Source organism: Musca autumnalis, unplaced genomic scaffold, assembly GCF_047663935.1.
Source record: "Musca autumnalis isolate F117 unplaced genomic scaffold, ASM4766393v1 scaffold_2, whole genome shotgun sequence".
Lineage (NCBI taxonomy): Eukaryota > Metazoa > Arthropoda > Insecta > Diptera > Muscidae > Musca > Musca autumnalis.
In genome coordinates, this window is record NW_027411755.1 from 4023974 (window position 1) to 4041098 (window position 17125).

A 17125-nucleotide genomic window follows, 5' to 3' on the forward strand; every position below is an offset into this window, starting at 1 on the left:
TGTGATCTGAACCAGGCGTGTTGCTTGCGAAGTGTGGGTTCGATTTTATTCGAAATTCGGTCGAGTATAATCTGACAGAAAACTTTGAGTGGTGTGGATAACAACATGATTCCTCACCAGTTGTTGCAATCTGAGGTTGCGCCTTTTTTTGGTACTTTTACAAGTGTTCCCTGCATCCATTCCCTCAATTGCCGAACATTTTTTCTGTTCAAAGTGGTTCATCTCTAGATAACTTTTCAGCCAGTTTTTAGTCAGTTTAAAAATTATCGATCTATTACACTGGTCAACAGGACTTTTGTTTCAACCGAAGTTGCAATTGTTTCTAGATGAAATCGGCGAGTTATTTTCAAATCCGGCCCCGGTTTTTCTGCATCAGCTCTTGTTTTTGAGATATAGCTCAAAATCGGTTTTTACGAGTTTAGCCCAGACTTTCGTTATTTTCGGATACAAACAAATATTTTTTGTGGGTTTTTTCCACATTATTATATTAAGGAGATGTTGTACGCTCGATACAAATCGTTTTTGACATAGTTATGGTGAGTATATATCAAAAAAATATAGAAAATATACGACGGACCTTGTAAAAATTGCATAATTTGAGTACTTTAAGCTGTAATTACGTCATCGGGGGAAGTCATAGGATCTTCATATGGTACCCCGGATATGCTTAGGGTGTCTACAATATAATCCAGTATTCAAATGTATAATATAAAGTTCATAGCCCCCATGATTCGGCCATAACCTAAAAATCGCCATGAAGACTGCTAAAGGGAAATCATTTGCCAGTGATATCATTACCACATAAGCCATTTACTTTTCAATGGCAGTCTTCATGATGATTTTTAGGTTATGGCCGAATCATGGGCGCTATGAACTTTATATTATATATTTGAATACTGGACTATATAGTAGACACCCTAAGCATATCCGCATTGCCATATGAAGATCCTATGACTTCCCCCGATGACGTAATTACAGCTTAAAGTACTCAAAATGAGCAATTTTTACAAGGTCCGTCGTATATTTTCTATATTTTTTTGATATATACTCACCATAACTATTTCAAAACCGATTTGTATCGAGCGTACAACATCTCCTTAATATATTAATGTCGAAAAACCCACAAAAAATATTTGTTTGCATCCGAAAATAACGAAAGTCTGGGTTAAACTCGTAAAAACCGATTTTGAGCTAGATCTCAAAAACAAGAGCTGATGGGGAAAAACCGGGACCGGATTTGAAAATAACTCGCCGATTTCATCTAGAAACAACTGCAACTTCGTCTGAAACATTCAACTTTTTCAATTTTGTTGAGCAGTGTTATCAATCATTTTATCAACTGGTTAATAAAAGTCCGACAGGGTAACATAACCTAACCTAACACTTTTGTGCTTTAAGACCCCATTTCTGATCCAATATTTAAGGCAAATCTTTCACACAACTCTCTCACTAAATTTTTTAGAAGTCTTTGTTAAAATACTATTATTTAAAACATTTCTCGGTAACGGTTATTAAACAGCCACTGTGACTTAACATAGACAATGTTAATAATAAAATAATGTAAACTATAAAGCTCATTTCTTGCTGTACATACAACGGAAACCAATATAAATCCGCTATGTAAACAAAACATCTGTTCTCTGCTGTTGGCAAATAACAGTGAAAGCTCCACCCTTCGCCTGAGTATTTTATTCCTTTGCTGTTTGGTGAAAATGAAGGTTTAGTAGTTAGAAAATATACGGACAAATAGGAGTGAATTTTTAAGAGAGTCAAGGAAATAGAAGAAAAATTGTAACTTGTGATTTTTAATGCAGCAAAAACAAAGTATTAACAAAAGCATGCAATAATTTAAGCAATAACTTAGAAAATTAAATAAAATAAGAAGAAGTGTGTGGAATGTTGCAAAACTCCTAATAAAAAGTGCCTTTTTCCTAACAAATAAAAGCTGATTAAAGAAGATTTAAGTTTTAGTTGTTTGCTAAATAGAGTTGAAGTGAAAAGTGAAAAAGAAAAAAAAAAAAACAGCAAAAACCAAATGTTAGCATAACAACGAAGAAGAAAAAAATTGTAAAATCAGAAAAACAAATATCAAAGAATATTGACAGCGCTGCAGCTACTGCTTTTCCGTTTGTTTATGGCAGTGTGAAGTTCAAGGAATTATTTTTCAAAATCCCATTGCACAAGACGATGTCGGCAACGGCGACGAACAACGACGGAGGTGATGTGTAAAAATCAATAATCATTCAAGCACCACCTGGCCCGGCCCTTCTCTTCGAATACCTTACTATTCGTTGCCTCAGGCAAACGACTGTTGGTTCTTTTTCCATGTTGCAAGCTGGTTGGTGGTGGTGGCAAATAAACATATGACGGGTATGTCAGGAAATGTGTGTTGATGAACGAAAAACAAAACCCCAGCAACAACAAAAAACCACAAAAAACGAAAAATAACAACAACATCAGTGATAAACAATAGAGTGTAATATACTATAATCGGTTAAATTGCGGGTTTTCTAGTCTGCAGCGTTTACAGCGGCGCCGCCGCCGCCGTCTTTTTCATGGGCCTGCAACATTGTGGGAATGTTGTTGTTAGTTGCTGCAGACGAAAGTGTTGCTGCGTATACGCGTCTTTAGCTTCTGCTGCTGCTGCTGAAGAAAACTGACTGCCTTATGTGACCAGTCAAGTGCCATTATGACATATGTTCTTGGCATTGCTGTGCCTGGCCATGTGCTTGCCCAAGTTGTATAATTGAGTATACCAAATTAAACAAGAACAACAAAAAAAAAATAGGTTCAATAGTTACGTTGAACTTAAAATGTGGACCAGTAAGAAGGTATTTGTCAAGTGAAAAGAAATCCATCAGGTTATACTGCGGTTAGTGTTGACCACACTGCAGTCAATGTAAGTAACAGTTACTTACTCTCCTCTCTCTCTCTATCGCTGTGTCGCTGCCACCAACATCACTGCGTATACTTTATTGTGAGAGGCTTTTGTAATAATTGTTGATAATTCGCACCCTTCTCCCTTCGCTCCTTGGATAACACAGTAACATAGATATTTTGGTAGCTGTGTAAACAAATGACAAAATGTTTCCCTCATCACCACCCCCTGCAGCTGAGGCACCAGCAACGGGTGAAACATCTCGTATCAAAAGCTTTATGGGCCGTACACCAGCCATTGGTATATTGAAATCGAAATTCCTAACGGTACTTGGGAATAGCAACGAATTATTAAATGGCATTTCATCAAAGGTAAGTTTTCATCCGGGCAGCCATGCATTAACAATGTATTTCCTATTATATCCGTTTCCCTTTTCCCTATTTCGAAGAAGAGAAGGAAGTGTTTTTTATGCGTTTTTTGATTTGCAACGTGAATGAGCATGTTTTTGCTTGTGATGGGTTGAGTTACTATCGTCATTAACCTTGAATTTTGTTTGAAATTCTCATACTCATACTTGGCATTAATGCCAAGCCAGCAAAATAAAACTTGAAGAGTTTTGCCATAGCCAAGGGCCAGGCCCACCAACATCAAATACAAAGCGAATCGACGATGTTAGCATATGTTTCAAGGTTTTTATTTAGCCAACACGCTTTCCTCAAATCATAACAAACAACGAAAAAAAAAACTTGGAAAAATATGTGTTAGCGCGAATGGCAAGGATATGTGAGTCGGTCGTGTGCCTCCAGCAGCAGCTATGGCAGCGACAGTAGTCGTAGTAATTAATTGGAAAAAAAGCAAATATGCCTCCGTAACTAAACATGTGTTTTTGTGGCTGACTGGCTGTCGTGTCATGTCATAGAACCTTGAAAATGCAATTTCTTTATATTCGCAGAAGGAAAAAAAGAAATAGGAACTCACAAAGAATATTTCCACATTTCCATTCTTGGATAATCACATGGGTGTTATTGCTGTTGTTGTTGTCAGTTGAAGGATATTTTAACCGGATGGTTGTTCTTATTTAATTTGTCGTTATCTTGACTCGTTTATCTCAGCTGCCTCCATACATTGCGTGTTAAAACAAATGGGGAAAATGTTTGTTCAATGTGAGTGCCAGGAAACTCAACAGTTGAGGTGGAAAAGTATTAATTCATTAACTTGCAGATAGTGTCACTCAATTATTTCGAAAATTCAAATGAGGTCCTGCAGGTATTTCTGTATTCAATATAATTAGTTTTTAACATGAACATGTTAACACACATAGAGTAGATTGAAGACAAACAGATCCGATTGTAATAATAATCCGATATGGAACATGTGGAAAAGGTCATGCAGGAAGTTCGATGGAACGGAAAAGTCTAAGTGCTTTGTGTCCAACTTCATTATTGTATTATCCACACGGTTTTTGTGGATAAATAAATTATTCACGTTTTGTGGATAAATAAATTATACACATTTTGTGGATAAATAAATAAATTATGCACGTTTTGTGGATAAATAAATTATCCACGTTTTATGGATAAATAAATAATCCAAGTTTTGCGGATAAATAAATAATCCACGTTTTGCGGATAAATAAATTATCCACGTTTTGTGGATAAATAAATTATCCACGCTTTGTGGATAAATAAATTATAGACGTTTTGTAGATAAATCAATTATCAACGCTTTGTGGATAAATAAATTATCCACGTTTAGTGGAAAATTAAATTATCGACGTTTTGTGGATAAATAAATTATCCATGTTCTGTGGATAAATAAATTATCCACGTTTTGTTTTGTGGATGAAAAATTATCAATGTTTTTTGTGGATAAATAAATTATCCACGTTTTGTGGATAAATAAATTATCCACATTCTGTGGATAAATAAATTATCCACGCCTTGTGGATAAATAAATTATCCACGTATTGTGGATAAATAAATAAATTATTCACGTATTGTGGATAAATAAATTATCCACGTTTTGTGGATAAATAAATTATCCACATTCTGTGGATAAATAAATTATCCACGCCTTGTGGATAAATAAATTATCCACGTATTGTGGATAAATAAATAAATTATTCACGTATTGTGGATAAATAAATTATCCACGTTTTGTGGATAAATAAATTATCCACGTTTTATGGATAAATTAATAATCCACGTTTTGCGGAAAAATAAATTATCCACGTTTTGTGGTTAACTTAATTATCCACGTCTTGTGGATAAATAAATTATCCGCGTTTTGTGGATAAATAAATTATCCACGTTTTGCGGATAAATAAGTTATGTACTTTTGTGGATAAATAAATTATCCTTGTTTTGTGTATAAATAAATTATCAACGTATTGTGAATAAATAAATTATCCACGTTTTGTGGATAAATAAATTATAGACGTTTTGTAGGTAAATAAATTATCTACGTTTTGTTGTTAAATAAATTAGCCACGCTTTGGGGATAAATAAATTATCCACATTTTGTGGATAAATAAATTATCCACGTTTTGTGGATAAATTATCCGCGGTTTGTGGATAAATAAATTATCCACATTTTGTCGATAAATAAATTATCCACGTTTTGTGGATAAATAAATTATCCACGTTTTGTGGATAAATAATTTATCCACGCTTTGTGGTTACCTTAATTATCCACGCTTTGTGGATAAATAAATTATCCACGTTTTGTGGATAAATAAATTATCCACGTTTTGTTTTGTGGATAAATAAATTATCCACGTTTTGTAGATAAATAAATTATCCACGTTTTGTGCATAAATAAATTATCCACGTTTTGTGGATAAATAAATTATCCACGTTTTGTGGATAAATAAATTATCCACGTTTTGTGGATAAATAAATTATCCACGTTTTGTTTTGTGGATAAATAAATTATCCACGGTTTGTGGTTAACTTAATTATAGACGTCTTGTCACTATTGTTTTATACACACGGGTTTTTGTGGATAAATAAAAGATCCACGTTTTGTGGATAAATAAATTATCCACGTTTTGTGGATAAATAAATTATCCACGTTTTGTGGTTAAATAAATTATCCACGTTTTGTGGATAAATAAATTATCCACGTTTTGTGGATAAATAAATTACCCACGTTTTGTGGATAAATAAATGATATATCTTGTGGATAAATATATTATCCACGTTTTCTGGCTAAATAAATGATATATTTTGTGGATAAATAAATTATCCACGTTTTCTGGCTAAATAAATTATACACATTTTGTGGATAAATAAATTGTCCACATTTTGTGGATAAATAAATTATCCACGTCTTGTTGCTAAATAAATTGTCCACATTTTGTGGATAAATAAATTATCCACGTTTTGAGGTAAATAAATTATCCACGTTTTGTGGATAAATAAATTATCCACGTTTTGAGGTAAATAAATTATGCACGTTTTGTTGATAAATAAAATATCCATGTTTTGTTTTGTGGATAAATAAAATATCCAGGTTTTTTTTGTGGATAAATAAATTATCCACGTTTTGCGGATAAATAAATTATGCACCTCTGTGCATAAATAAATTTTCCACGTTTTGTGGATAAATAAATTATCCATGTTTTGTTGATAAATAAATTATCCACGTTTTGTGGATAAATGAATTATCCGCGCTTTGTGGATAAAAAAATTATAGACGTTTTGTAGATAAATAAATTATCCACGCTTTGTGGATAAATAAATTATAGACGTTTTTTAGATAAATAAATAGTAGACGTTTTTTAGATAAATAAATTATCCACGTTTTGTGGATAAATAAATTATCCACGTTTTGTGGATAAATAAATTGGCCACGCTTTGTGGATAAATAAATTATAGACGTTTTGTAGGTAAATAAATGATCAACGTTTTGTGGATAAATAAATTATCCACGCTTTGGGGATAAATAAATTATCCACATTTTGTGGATAAATAAATTATCCACGTTTTATGGATAAATTATCCGCGGTTTGTGGATAAAAAAATTATCCACGTTTTGCGGATAAATAAATTATGCACTTTTGTGGATAAATAAATTATCAAAGTTTTGTGGATAAACTATCCATTAAATACCTTAATTATCCACGTTTTGTGGTTAACTTAATTATAGACGTCTTGTCACTATTGTTTTATCCACACGGGTTTTTGTGGATAAATAAATGATCCACATTTTGTGGATAAATAAATTATCCGTTTTGTGGATAAATAAATTATCCACGTTTTGTGGATAAATAAATTATCCACGTTTTGTGGATAAATAAATTATCCACGTTTTGTGGATGGATAAATTTGTGGATAAAAAAAATATCCGTGTTTTGTTTTGTGGATAAATAAATGATCAATGTTTTGTTTTGTGAATAATTAAATTATCCACTTTTTTGGATAAATAAATTATCCACTTTTTGTGGATAAATAAATTATCCACGTTTTGTGGATAAATAAATTTGTGGATAAAAAATGATCCATGTTTTGTTTTGTGGATAAACAAATTATCCACGTTTTGTGGATAAAAAAATTATCCATGTTTTGTAGATAAAAAAATGATCAATGTTTTATTTTGTTGATAAATAAATTATCCGCGTTTTGAGAAGAAATAAATAAATTATGTACGTTTTCTGGATAAATAAATTATACACATTTTGTGGATAAATAAATTATCCACGTTTTGTGGATAAATTAATTATCCATGTTTTGTTTTAAGGATAAATAAAGTATCCACGTTTTGTGGATAAATAAAGTATCCACGTTTTGTGGATAAATAAAATATCCACGTTTTGTTTGGTGGATAAATAAATTATCCACGTTTTGTGGATAAATAAATTATCCACGTTTTGTGGATAAATAAATTATCCACGTTTTGTGGATAAATAAATTATCCACGTTTTGTGGATAAACAAATTTTCTACGTTGTGTGGATAAATAAATTATCCACGTTATGTGGATAAATAAAATATCCATGTTTTGTTTTGTGGATAAATAAAATATCCACGTTTTGTGGATAAATAAATTATCCACGTTATGAGGATAAATAAAATATCCATGTTTTGTTTTGTGGATAAATGACTTATCCATATTTTGTTTTGTGGATAAATAAATTATCCATGTTTTGTTTTGTGGATAAATAAATTATCCATGTTTTGTTTTGTGGATAAATAAATTATCCACGTTTTGAGGTAAATAAGTTATCTACGATTTGTGGATAAATATATTATCAACGTTATGTGGATAAATAAAATATCCATGTTTTGTTTTGTGGATCAATAAATTATCCATGTTTTGTTTTATGGATAAATAAAATATCCATTTTTTGTTTTGTGGATAAATAAATTATCCATGTTTTGTTTTATGGATAAATAAATGATCTATGTTTTGGTTTGTGGATAAATAAGTTATCTACCCTTTGTGGACAAACAAATTATCCACGTTATGTGGATAAATAAAATACCCATGTTTTGTTTTGTGGATAAATAAATTATCCATGTTTTGTTTTGTGGATAAATAAAATATCCATGTTTTGTTTTGTGGATAAATGTGTTCTTCTTTTTGGTGCGAAATAATGATAGGTTCAGTGCAATTTTGGGGGATTTACACTTATAAATTTGAGGAAAACTTTTTACAAATTGTTGATTTCATGGATCGTCAATTTCCAACGAGTAATTTAGTTCCGTAATTGTGGTCGACTTATATTCACACTGCAGGTTAATACAGCACTTTACATCTTTTTTCGAGAAACTCATTTTTAGCAGGGCACATGAGGTAAATTTTGTAGTTGTTAGAAGCAAGGATCGTTGCAAATTGCCCAAAAGGAGTAGCAATTAAGAAAATAAATCTACTTTGTTAAAATGTTTCATAAATTGGACGCACAATAAAGTGTCAAAAAAGCCTAGGGGGTTATCCGACACTGCTTTGACGGCAAAAACCGTTGATTATTCTTATTTATGTGCGTTAAAATAATTATACCCTCAGTCTTTAGGCTAGAAAGGGTATACACACTTTCATACGGGCAAAATGTGGCCCATCAAAATAATGGTTTTAGACCCCAAGTATGTTTGGACGAAATGTGTTTCAGACAATTTGGAGTCGATTTAGCAATGTCCGTCATCTGTCTGTCTGGCTGGTACGCACGATAACTCTCAAACGGATGAGCCGATTTGGTCCAAAATTTGGCTATCGTAATATTTTGTTCAAACTTAGTTTAAGTTCGAAGATGGGCCATATCGGTCTACTCCCTCACAAAAGTTCGAAAATGTTCGGAAAATTTGTGCGCACGATAACTCTTGAAGTGAGCAACCAATTTGGTCCACGCTTTGCACATCGTAAAATTTCTACCAGGCATAGATGAGGTTCCAATATGGAGCGGCACCCTCCTTCAGGTACCTCCCACATAAAATTTCGGAAAAGTTCAGTTTAGGGCCTGCTCTCGAAACGCTTTTATTTTTGTTGTAGCAACCCTATGACACCGTGTGTAGTGATGTGAGCGTAAGATAACTCTCGAACGGATCTGCCGTTCGGGTCCAAAATGTGGCCTTCGTAATATTTTGTGCAAACTTAGTTTAAGTTCGAAGATAAGACATATCGGTCCGCTCCTTCAGGTACCTCCCCCACAAAAGTTAAAAAATGGTCGGAAAAATTGTGCGTACGATAACTCTTGATGGGAGTGACAGATTTGGTCCATACTTTACACATCTTAATATATCACTTTGGTTTTTGTTGAAGCCACTTGCATTCGCTGTCTCAATTACGACAGTAAAAGTTTTTTCAAGGACAAGTCCATACTTCTTGAGAAAAAAGCCCGAAAGTTGTAAAAACCCCCTATGACGCCATATGTTGTGACTGGAGAGCTCGAAACGAATACTGCGTTCGTCCACACTTTGGATATAGTTATATTTCTTCGAATATTAGATGAAATTCTAAGGTGGAAGGAGTGGACCTTCCGATACCTCCCCCACAAAAGTTCGAAAATAATCGCTAAAATGGTACTCTAAATATTGTCGAAACTCAGTTTAAAAGATGTTTTGAAAACCCTAAATACGTAAGTTTTTTTGGAAAAAAAGTATTTCAATCCACACAGGCTGAGGGTATATATCTGTCGGCAATGCCGACTGATACTTTTTTGCTTGTTTTGCATCTCAATACAACAGTCAGTGTAATCTTCTGGAATCGAAAATGTGATGTAAACAAACATTAGTAAGCTCAAATCGACCTAGGAAGAACAAAACATATGCAAGTTTAACAGAACTATTATTTTTTATTTTGTATCAAAACCAAAAATATTATATATTGAGATCATGGGGAGTGCCCAAATCCATAAAAAAATTATAAATTCCAGTAAAAATCATTCCAGTTATGAAGAAATTAGAAATTTGCATGTGAGCCTATTTTTATTTCGGACACTGTATGAATCTAAGGCTGAACCAGAACAGTACGAGCGATCGAACAGGTATGGTTGTTCTTGATGTATCGAAGGTTTTCGATGCCGACGAGCAGTTTAAGGACATTGAGAGGATGTCCTTCTAGCCGTCTCTAAGTCCTGTAGTAGAGTGAAACATCTAGCTTTCTGAAATTCTACACCCTACAGACGTCATAGAGATCGTAATGTATGAGGATGATTGTGCTATCTTGGCGTAGGGTCCTATAGTCGGTGATATGACTGACTTAGTACAAGTCATCCATTTGACGACAGTGAAAATATCCGCCGTTAAATCTATTGTCACACTGTACACCACATGGAGGCTGAGACTGACTACCCTAAGATATAGGGTGTAACGTTCGATGGCATGTTAAAGTCGTCCATGCAACCAATTTCTATTTTAGGCAAGATCAGAATTAGGAACAAGATCTTCAAATCGCTGAACGGCGGCATTTGGGTAGCTGACAAAGAAGCCTTTTTGACATCTGTGATATGCTATGCGGCGCATGTTTGAAATTTTAACGCTACGCATGGGAAGAATATTCAAACCTGCCAGAATTTCGTCCTGAGGACTTCATGACACTAGTGAACAATGAGGAGACGAACAATTTATCGGTACATCGGCACAACTAGATGTTGTCGGTGCAGTACCTACTTGGGTGTTTCTGCCTTGCACATCCCAGTCATAATCAACACGCAGAGAAGAGATATTGTAGGAGCAATAATATTTTAAAAACAAAATAGTGTATTTTAAAAATCTGAAAATATATATTATTGTTTCAACCATATATTTTGTGTCTTGAACCATAATGACACAAAATATATTGTTGGGCCAACAATATATATTTTCAGATTTTTACAATACACTATTTTGTTTTTAGAATACGATTGCTCCTAAAAGATCTCTTCTCTGCGTGTAGTGCGAGGCTTCCCCATCCCAGGCATGTCAGCAGAGATCTTTATGATGTAGAAAGAGAGGTTCAAAGGTATATCGCCTATACCTCTAGATCTACCAGTCTACCACGCAGTCCTGACTTGATGACACCATACCCAACACATATACTGCATGTAGATTGGGAACGCATGACATGTTCCATTTATTGAGTTGCAAGTTAACCTCACTTACCTGTCTCCTGGTTCATTATGAACGCAGCCAGTCAAGGCAGCAGAATTTTTGAATTTGGACGCAAAGGAACCAGCACCAGATAACTGAAAAAGATATACAAACGAACTAGAGAGGGGCTCGTGTCACGATCGTTATAATAAAGAACAACAACTAAGCAGTTTAGTGTTTAGTACTTAACACTTTAGTTGTTGTTGTTTAATGTTACCATCGTGAATCGCGCCCACCTCTAAAGTCAACCATTGTGTTGACCCATTTTTAGTTGACGTTTTGGGGCCAATGTCTGTCGGTTTTTTAAGCTGAGTTTTAATATACGTTAATAAGTTTACACACTATGTTAAAGGGAAAATATTGGCCAGTCTATATTACATTTGAAAAAATGTTTTTTAGCCGACGTAATATTCTAAAGTTTGATAGTTAAATAAATTTTGCAGTTCATTACTTTTTGAGAAAACATACGGAGTTAACGATAAAATTTCTTCTTTATCAAATTTGTTACTTCCTGAGTTTATCCTAATATATGTAGATACACATAATACATACACATAAATATATGTTTGTAATTTGACTTTTTTGCAGTTGACCTTAAACATAAGTTCCAGTGATTCGGATTATTGTGATGATGACGAGGAAGAAGTGCCCAAATGTAAGTACAATGCTGTAAACTTCATTAAGAAACAAATTAATTTGTTCCTTTTCCCGTGTTAGATGACGAATCAATTGATTATACCAAAATCGATTATGAGTCAAGAAGGGTGAAGGCAAGAAGAGCCCATGAGGAAATCATATCAGGACGTTATAGACAACCAAATTTAGCACCAAGTAAGTTAAAAGCTTTGACTGCAAATATAACGAATAAAATTGATTCGTTTTCTGCAGGACCTCGCTTAGATGCCTTACGTAACCGTAAACCCGATAAATCCCGATCGTCATCATCCTCCTCCTCTTCATCATCTTCGACCTCAACCTCTTCAAGGTCTTACAACAATGCCCCGGCTCAAGATCGTTCACATGTCAGCAGTACAACCCGTTCCGATTCAATAGAATCTCGAAACTCGGGAGGTTATGAAAGAAAACGAGCCATTGCCGGGGCTCGGCGCAGTGAACTAGATGTACAAAGAGATTTAATGAGACTTAATGAAATGTCAAAAACAGGCAATACAGCTGCTGTATCAGCAGCCGGTGGTAATGTCACGGGATCTGGAGGAGAGAATTTAACATTACCACCAACAGCTGCACCTCATATTGAGGTTCAACCACCACACGACAGAGATCTTAGTAAAACTTCCATGGCCAATATGGCTGGAACAGTTTCAAGCCATTCCATACGTGTGCCTCCGGTTCGACGTAAAAATTCCAACAGCAGTACTTTAACTAGTCTACGAGATGATTTGGATTATCAGGTTAGCCCAAGTGGAGAGTCCACCGATTGGCGACATTTTATACGTTCCGAATCGCAAAATTCTGTGCCTTCGTGGGCCTCTTCGATAAGCTTGGACTGTCGCACTGGCGAGGAGCCCATCAAAGAGTTTATGAAACGTTTCACAGATACTTTATTTACGAATGCCAATGCTATCGACTTGGAACTGAAATCGGAATTTGGTGCTATGGCCCGCCTGGAAATTGGTCGACAGTGGTTTGTACGCTTCCTATTGCAACAGAAGAATAAAAGGAAACTTGTTGAAGAGGCAACATTTCATTCGCTGATACAACATTTTGCCATTGTGTTGTTTGAGTGTGGTGAATGTTCGGATTTTGGACCGGCCATGATAATAATGAATTTGAGTTTTCAGTTTTACAGAGAGAGTAAGGAGGATATTGAAGAAGTTGTGTGTAAAAGAAGAAGATTTTAATGAGTAATTCTTGTTTTTATTTTAGTTGAGGTACCCGGTTGTGATCCATATCGAGAGTATTTGTGTACTTTTATAAGAGAGCAACCCATTTGGATGAATTTGAAATTTTGGAACGCTGCCTTTGTGGAGTGCATGGAAACGGAAAGAAACAATCGCCTTAAGTCTCGGCAAAAGAAGCAGGAGCGGCGTAAAGCCAAGGAAAAGGCCAAGGAAGAATTTGGCAAATTGAAGTCGCACAATAGTGAGACAAAAGATAATGAAGAGCACCCCTTGGCAAGGCAGCAGGATGTCTCTGACTCTAGTTCATCACATGGCAAAGATAATCGCAAGAAAAAGGAAAAATCAACAAAAGTCCCAAATGACCCCGCAGTGGATTTCGAGAAAGAAATGGAAAATATAGCTTTTCGACAATTGGCGTAAATTAAAATTCAAATTAATTTAAACAATTTTATAATTAATTGTTTTTCTTGCAGGACCTTCACCAGCAACATACATGCCCTGGGCGCTCCACAAGATTTGTGTTTGGAATTTTTCAAAAAGCACCAAAACACCATGGGTTTGAATAAAGAGAAATCAAAACTAATTCGTGATAATGTACATCGTATTTATTATGAAACCGAAATCTGGGGTTCCAAGCAATCCTGAAATATTTATTTGATCTGTAGGATATCGACACTGTTTCCTTTGGTAGTAGTGGCAACTGATAATTTAAATTTTGTATCAACGATACAATTTTCTCGTTGTTATTTATTATTATTTTTTGTTATAGTTTAGTGTAAGAAGAGCAAATAAAACAAAAGAGAAATTACACTGTGCTACAAGAGAGAATTTCGAGTGCTTTAAAGTGGTAAAATATGCAAAATTTCTAGTCTGCAACTTTAGACAATGATAAGTGAGGTTATACCAAGTTTTTGGCTGAACGTAATTAATACGAGCTTTGCTAACGAAATTCACGTGTGAGGAATAAAAATGGAACAGATTCTATAGAATCTAAATATTTGACAGGAACTTAAAAAAAACAAGCTAATACTTTAATTTAAGAAACTTGTTAAGAATATACTTAGAAATTTGAAGATATTCCTGTTGCCTGTTTTGAATTTGTCTTGAATTTTTGGACTGTATTGGATTCGGTTGTTGCACAGTGTTACTAAATCAAAGTTACAAAAAGATTTTCGTAGTTAAAAAAATCTGGTTAACCAATAAAAAAACTCATAGAATAGTTAAATAAAATTCTTAAATATAAAATTTTAAATGTATGTTTTTTAAACTTGTGATAAATTACTTTGTGATTTCATTGAAACTAAAACCAAAAAACAAAAGCAACAAGAACAAAACCACAATACTAAAAGATATTATAATTAGAATTTAAATTAAATAAATAAATATTAAAAATATATAAATAAAATTTAGCTAATTTTATATAATAAAAAAGTATATTAATGAAACAATAAGAAAAAAATACTTATGAAATAGTTTAAATATAAAAAACAATATATCTACAGCAATTTATCTATGTTCTATTTCCAACTAAGAACTTTCATTATCTTAAAACAATACAAGAAAAAGACATAAAAAACAAAATCAAATTATTACAAAATTTATTCAAAACATCCTAAAATATTCCACTTTACATATAAGACACACAAACTATAAAGGCATTTATAATGTCTCATCTCGTTTTTTTGTTTAAACTCTATAAAAGAATGCCTCATTAACAATCCGTCAACGTCAAAGAATAACAACATCAAATAAAAATAGTATAAATTAAAAACAAATAACAGTAACAAACAAATCTACTATCATTATTTTATAAAAGTACATTTTGAAAACTAAAACCAAAGAAAAATATTCAAACAAAAGTTAACAATAACATTCTGTCTATAAAAAAACTAGATTCTTGATAACAAAAACAATGAAACACACAAACCTACAAAATAGTTTACAACATCACCAATGGTATGCATTATTTTTGGAAATTTATATTTATTAAAAAATATTCCTGGTAGTAAGTTGAATGGGATCAACTGAAAAGCATTACGAAAAAACAAGTAATTTGGTATTATTATATGTTAGGTATTGATATTGGATGGATTTAATGCATAGATTCATAGTTATCAAATTTCAAAATTTTTTCTTAAGGTGAAAGTACATTTAAAGTTTTCAATGCCTCCAAAATAGCACTAATGCCTTTTTTAAAGATGTAAATATGAATCTGTTTAATTCTAATAATCGTCCTTTGTATTATAATTTTTATCAATGACGAACTTTTCATCATAAAATTCAATGTGTTATTATCGGAACCTTAAAAGTTATCCACGAAAAGAAAATATTTAAACATATCGTAATTTTTTCCAAATATGGTGTGAGTTTCTTTGTTAAATACCGACGTCACATTTTACATTTCATACATTTTGAGTAAAAAGTTATGTTAATTGTCCACATAAAAACAAACAAAATAGGCTACAACAAAATAGGTTACCCCAGGTTCTCAAAATTATCGCAGAAAAATTTCAAATGGATGGACCTGAACTCCTAAAATTGTCAATATATTAGGTCTACTAATACGTAGACCATCTTATACATTGTAACTGTACCTCTATTAGATGTATGTAGGATTTTGGTAATGAAAGCGGGCTATGTAGGTCCACGTTTTCGTATAGCCCCCACACAAAGTGACGCGACGCGTCGTCGTTTTAAGGAAATTTTAGGATATTTGTCCCATTTGACCTACGAATTTTGTATTTTGTGTCTCCAGAGGCTAAAAAATATTTCTTCTAAATTTTGTTTATTTAGGTCTACGTTTTGGTATAGCCCCCATATAAGGTCCCATATATAGTACGCGTCATTTTAAGATATTTTGAATGTATTAGTCCCATTTGACCACAGAATCGGTTGTAAGTTTTTATTTTGTTTTTCCACATGCTAAGAAGTATTTCTACCATAAAAGGTTTATATAGGACGAGGTTTTGATATAGACCCCATAGGACAATATCTCGCGTTTTCGGTATTTTTTTGAAATTTGTTAATTAGTCTTCGTATAAAACTTTCCCCCGGAAATTTGTAGGTATAGGTCCACGACTTCATATAGCCCCCATAGGACGGCACCTCCCGATTTTCGGTATTTTGAAGGTTGTGGCCTCAATATTCCACCGAAATGGCTGAAATTTGGTGCTTAGTCTTCACTTGGGGTATAAAACCTTCCATATGAAATTTGTCGGTATAGATCTACGCCCTCATATAGTCCCCATAGGGCGATATCTCCCAATTTTCGGTATTTTTGAAGGTTTTAGCTATACTATACTACCAAAAGGCTTGGAATTTGATATTGCGTCCTCTTTTGGGATGCAAAACTTTCTCCCAGAAATTTATCTGTGTCGGTCCACGCTTTAATGAACACCCCATGGAACGGTACATTACAATTTTCGGCGTTTTGAAGGGTTTAGCCTCATTATAACACCGAAATGGCTAAAATTTGGTACATAATCTTCGTTGTGGGTATAAAACTTTCCACCTGAAATTAGTCTTAATATGTCAACGTCTTAATATAGCTCCCATAGAACGGCACCGCCCGATTTTCGGTACTTTGAAGGTTTTAGCCTCATTATTCCAACGAAGTGGCTAAAATTTGGTATTTAGTCTTTTTCCGGGCTACAAAAATTTCTCTCAGAAAGAACGGTACCTCCCGATTATCGGTATTTTGAATTTTGTAGTCTCATTATTTTACCGAAGTAGCTGTAATTTGGTATTCAGTCTTTTTCTGGGCTACAAAAATATCTCTCAGAAATTTGTCGGTATACGTGCATGTTTGAGGGGGGTGGGGGG

The 17125-nt window shown here is 33.6% G+C and overlaps 1 protein-coding gene across 1 annotated transcript; it reads left to right on the forward strand.

The window, feature by feature from the left end:
* Positions 1 to 1690: 1690 nt before the first annotated feature.
* On the forward strand, positions 1691 to 14622 carry LOC141393561 (uncharacterized). Its single transcript, XM_073966660.1, has 6 exons — positions 1691 to 3249; positions 12030 to 12096; positions 12159 to 12272; positions 12330 to 13256; positions 13329 to 13719; positions 13777 to 14622. Exons 1-6 carry the CDS (start codon positions 3085 to 3087, stop codon positions 13946 to 13948), a joined length of 1836 nt encoding a protein of 611 aa, XP_073822761.1. The 5' UTR covers positions 1691 to 3084; the 3' UTR covers positions 13949 to 14622.
* Positions 14623 to 17125: the final 2503 nt, after the last annotated feature.

What these genes read in the sequence shown, in the direction of transcription:
- LOC141393561 (XM_073966660.1), top strand. Translation starts at nt 3,085, where the DNA reads ATGTTTCCCTCATCACCACCCCCTGCAGCTGAGGCACCAGCAACGGGT. An exon ending in TAAATGGCATTTCATCAAAG is followed by an intron (nt 3,250 to 12,029) that starts GTAAGTTTTCAT and finishes ACTTTTTTGCAG; the next exon opens with TTGACCTTAAACATAAGTTC. An exon ending in TTTTCAGTTTTACAGAGAGA is followed by an intron (nt 13,257 to 13,328) that starts GTAAGGAGGATA and finishes TTTTTATTTTAG; the next exon opens with TTGAGGTACCCGGTTGTGAT.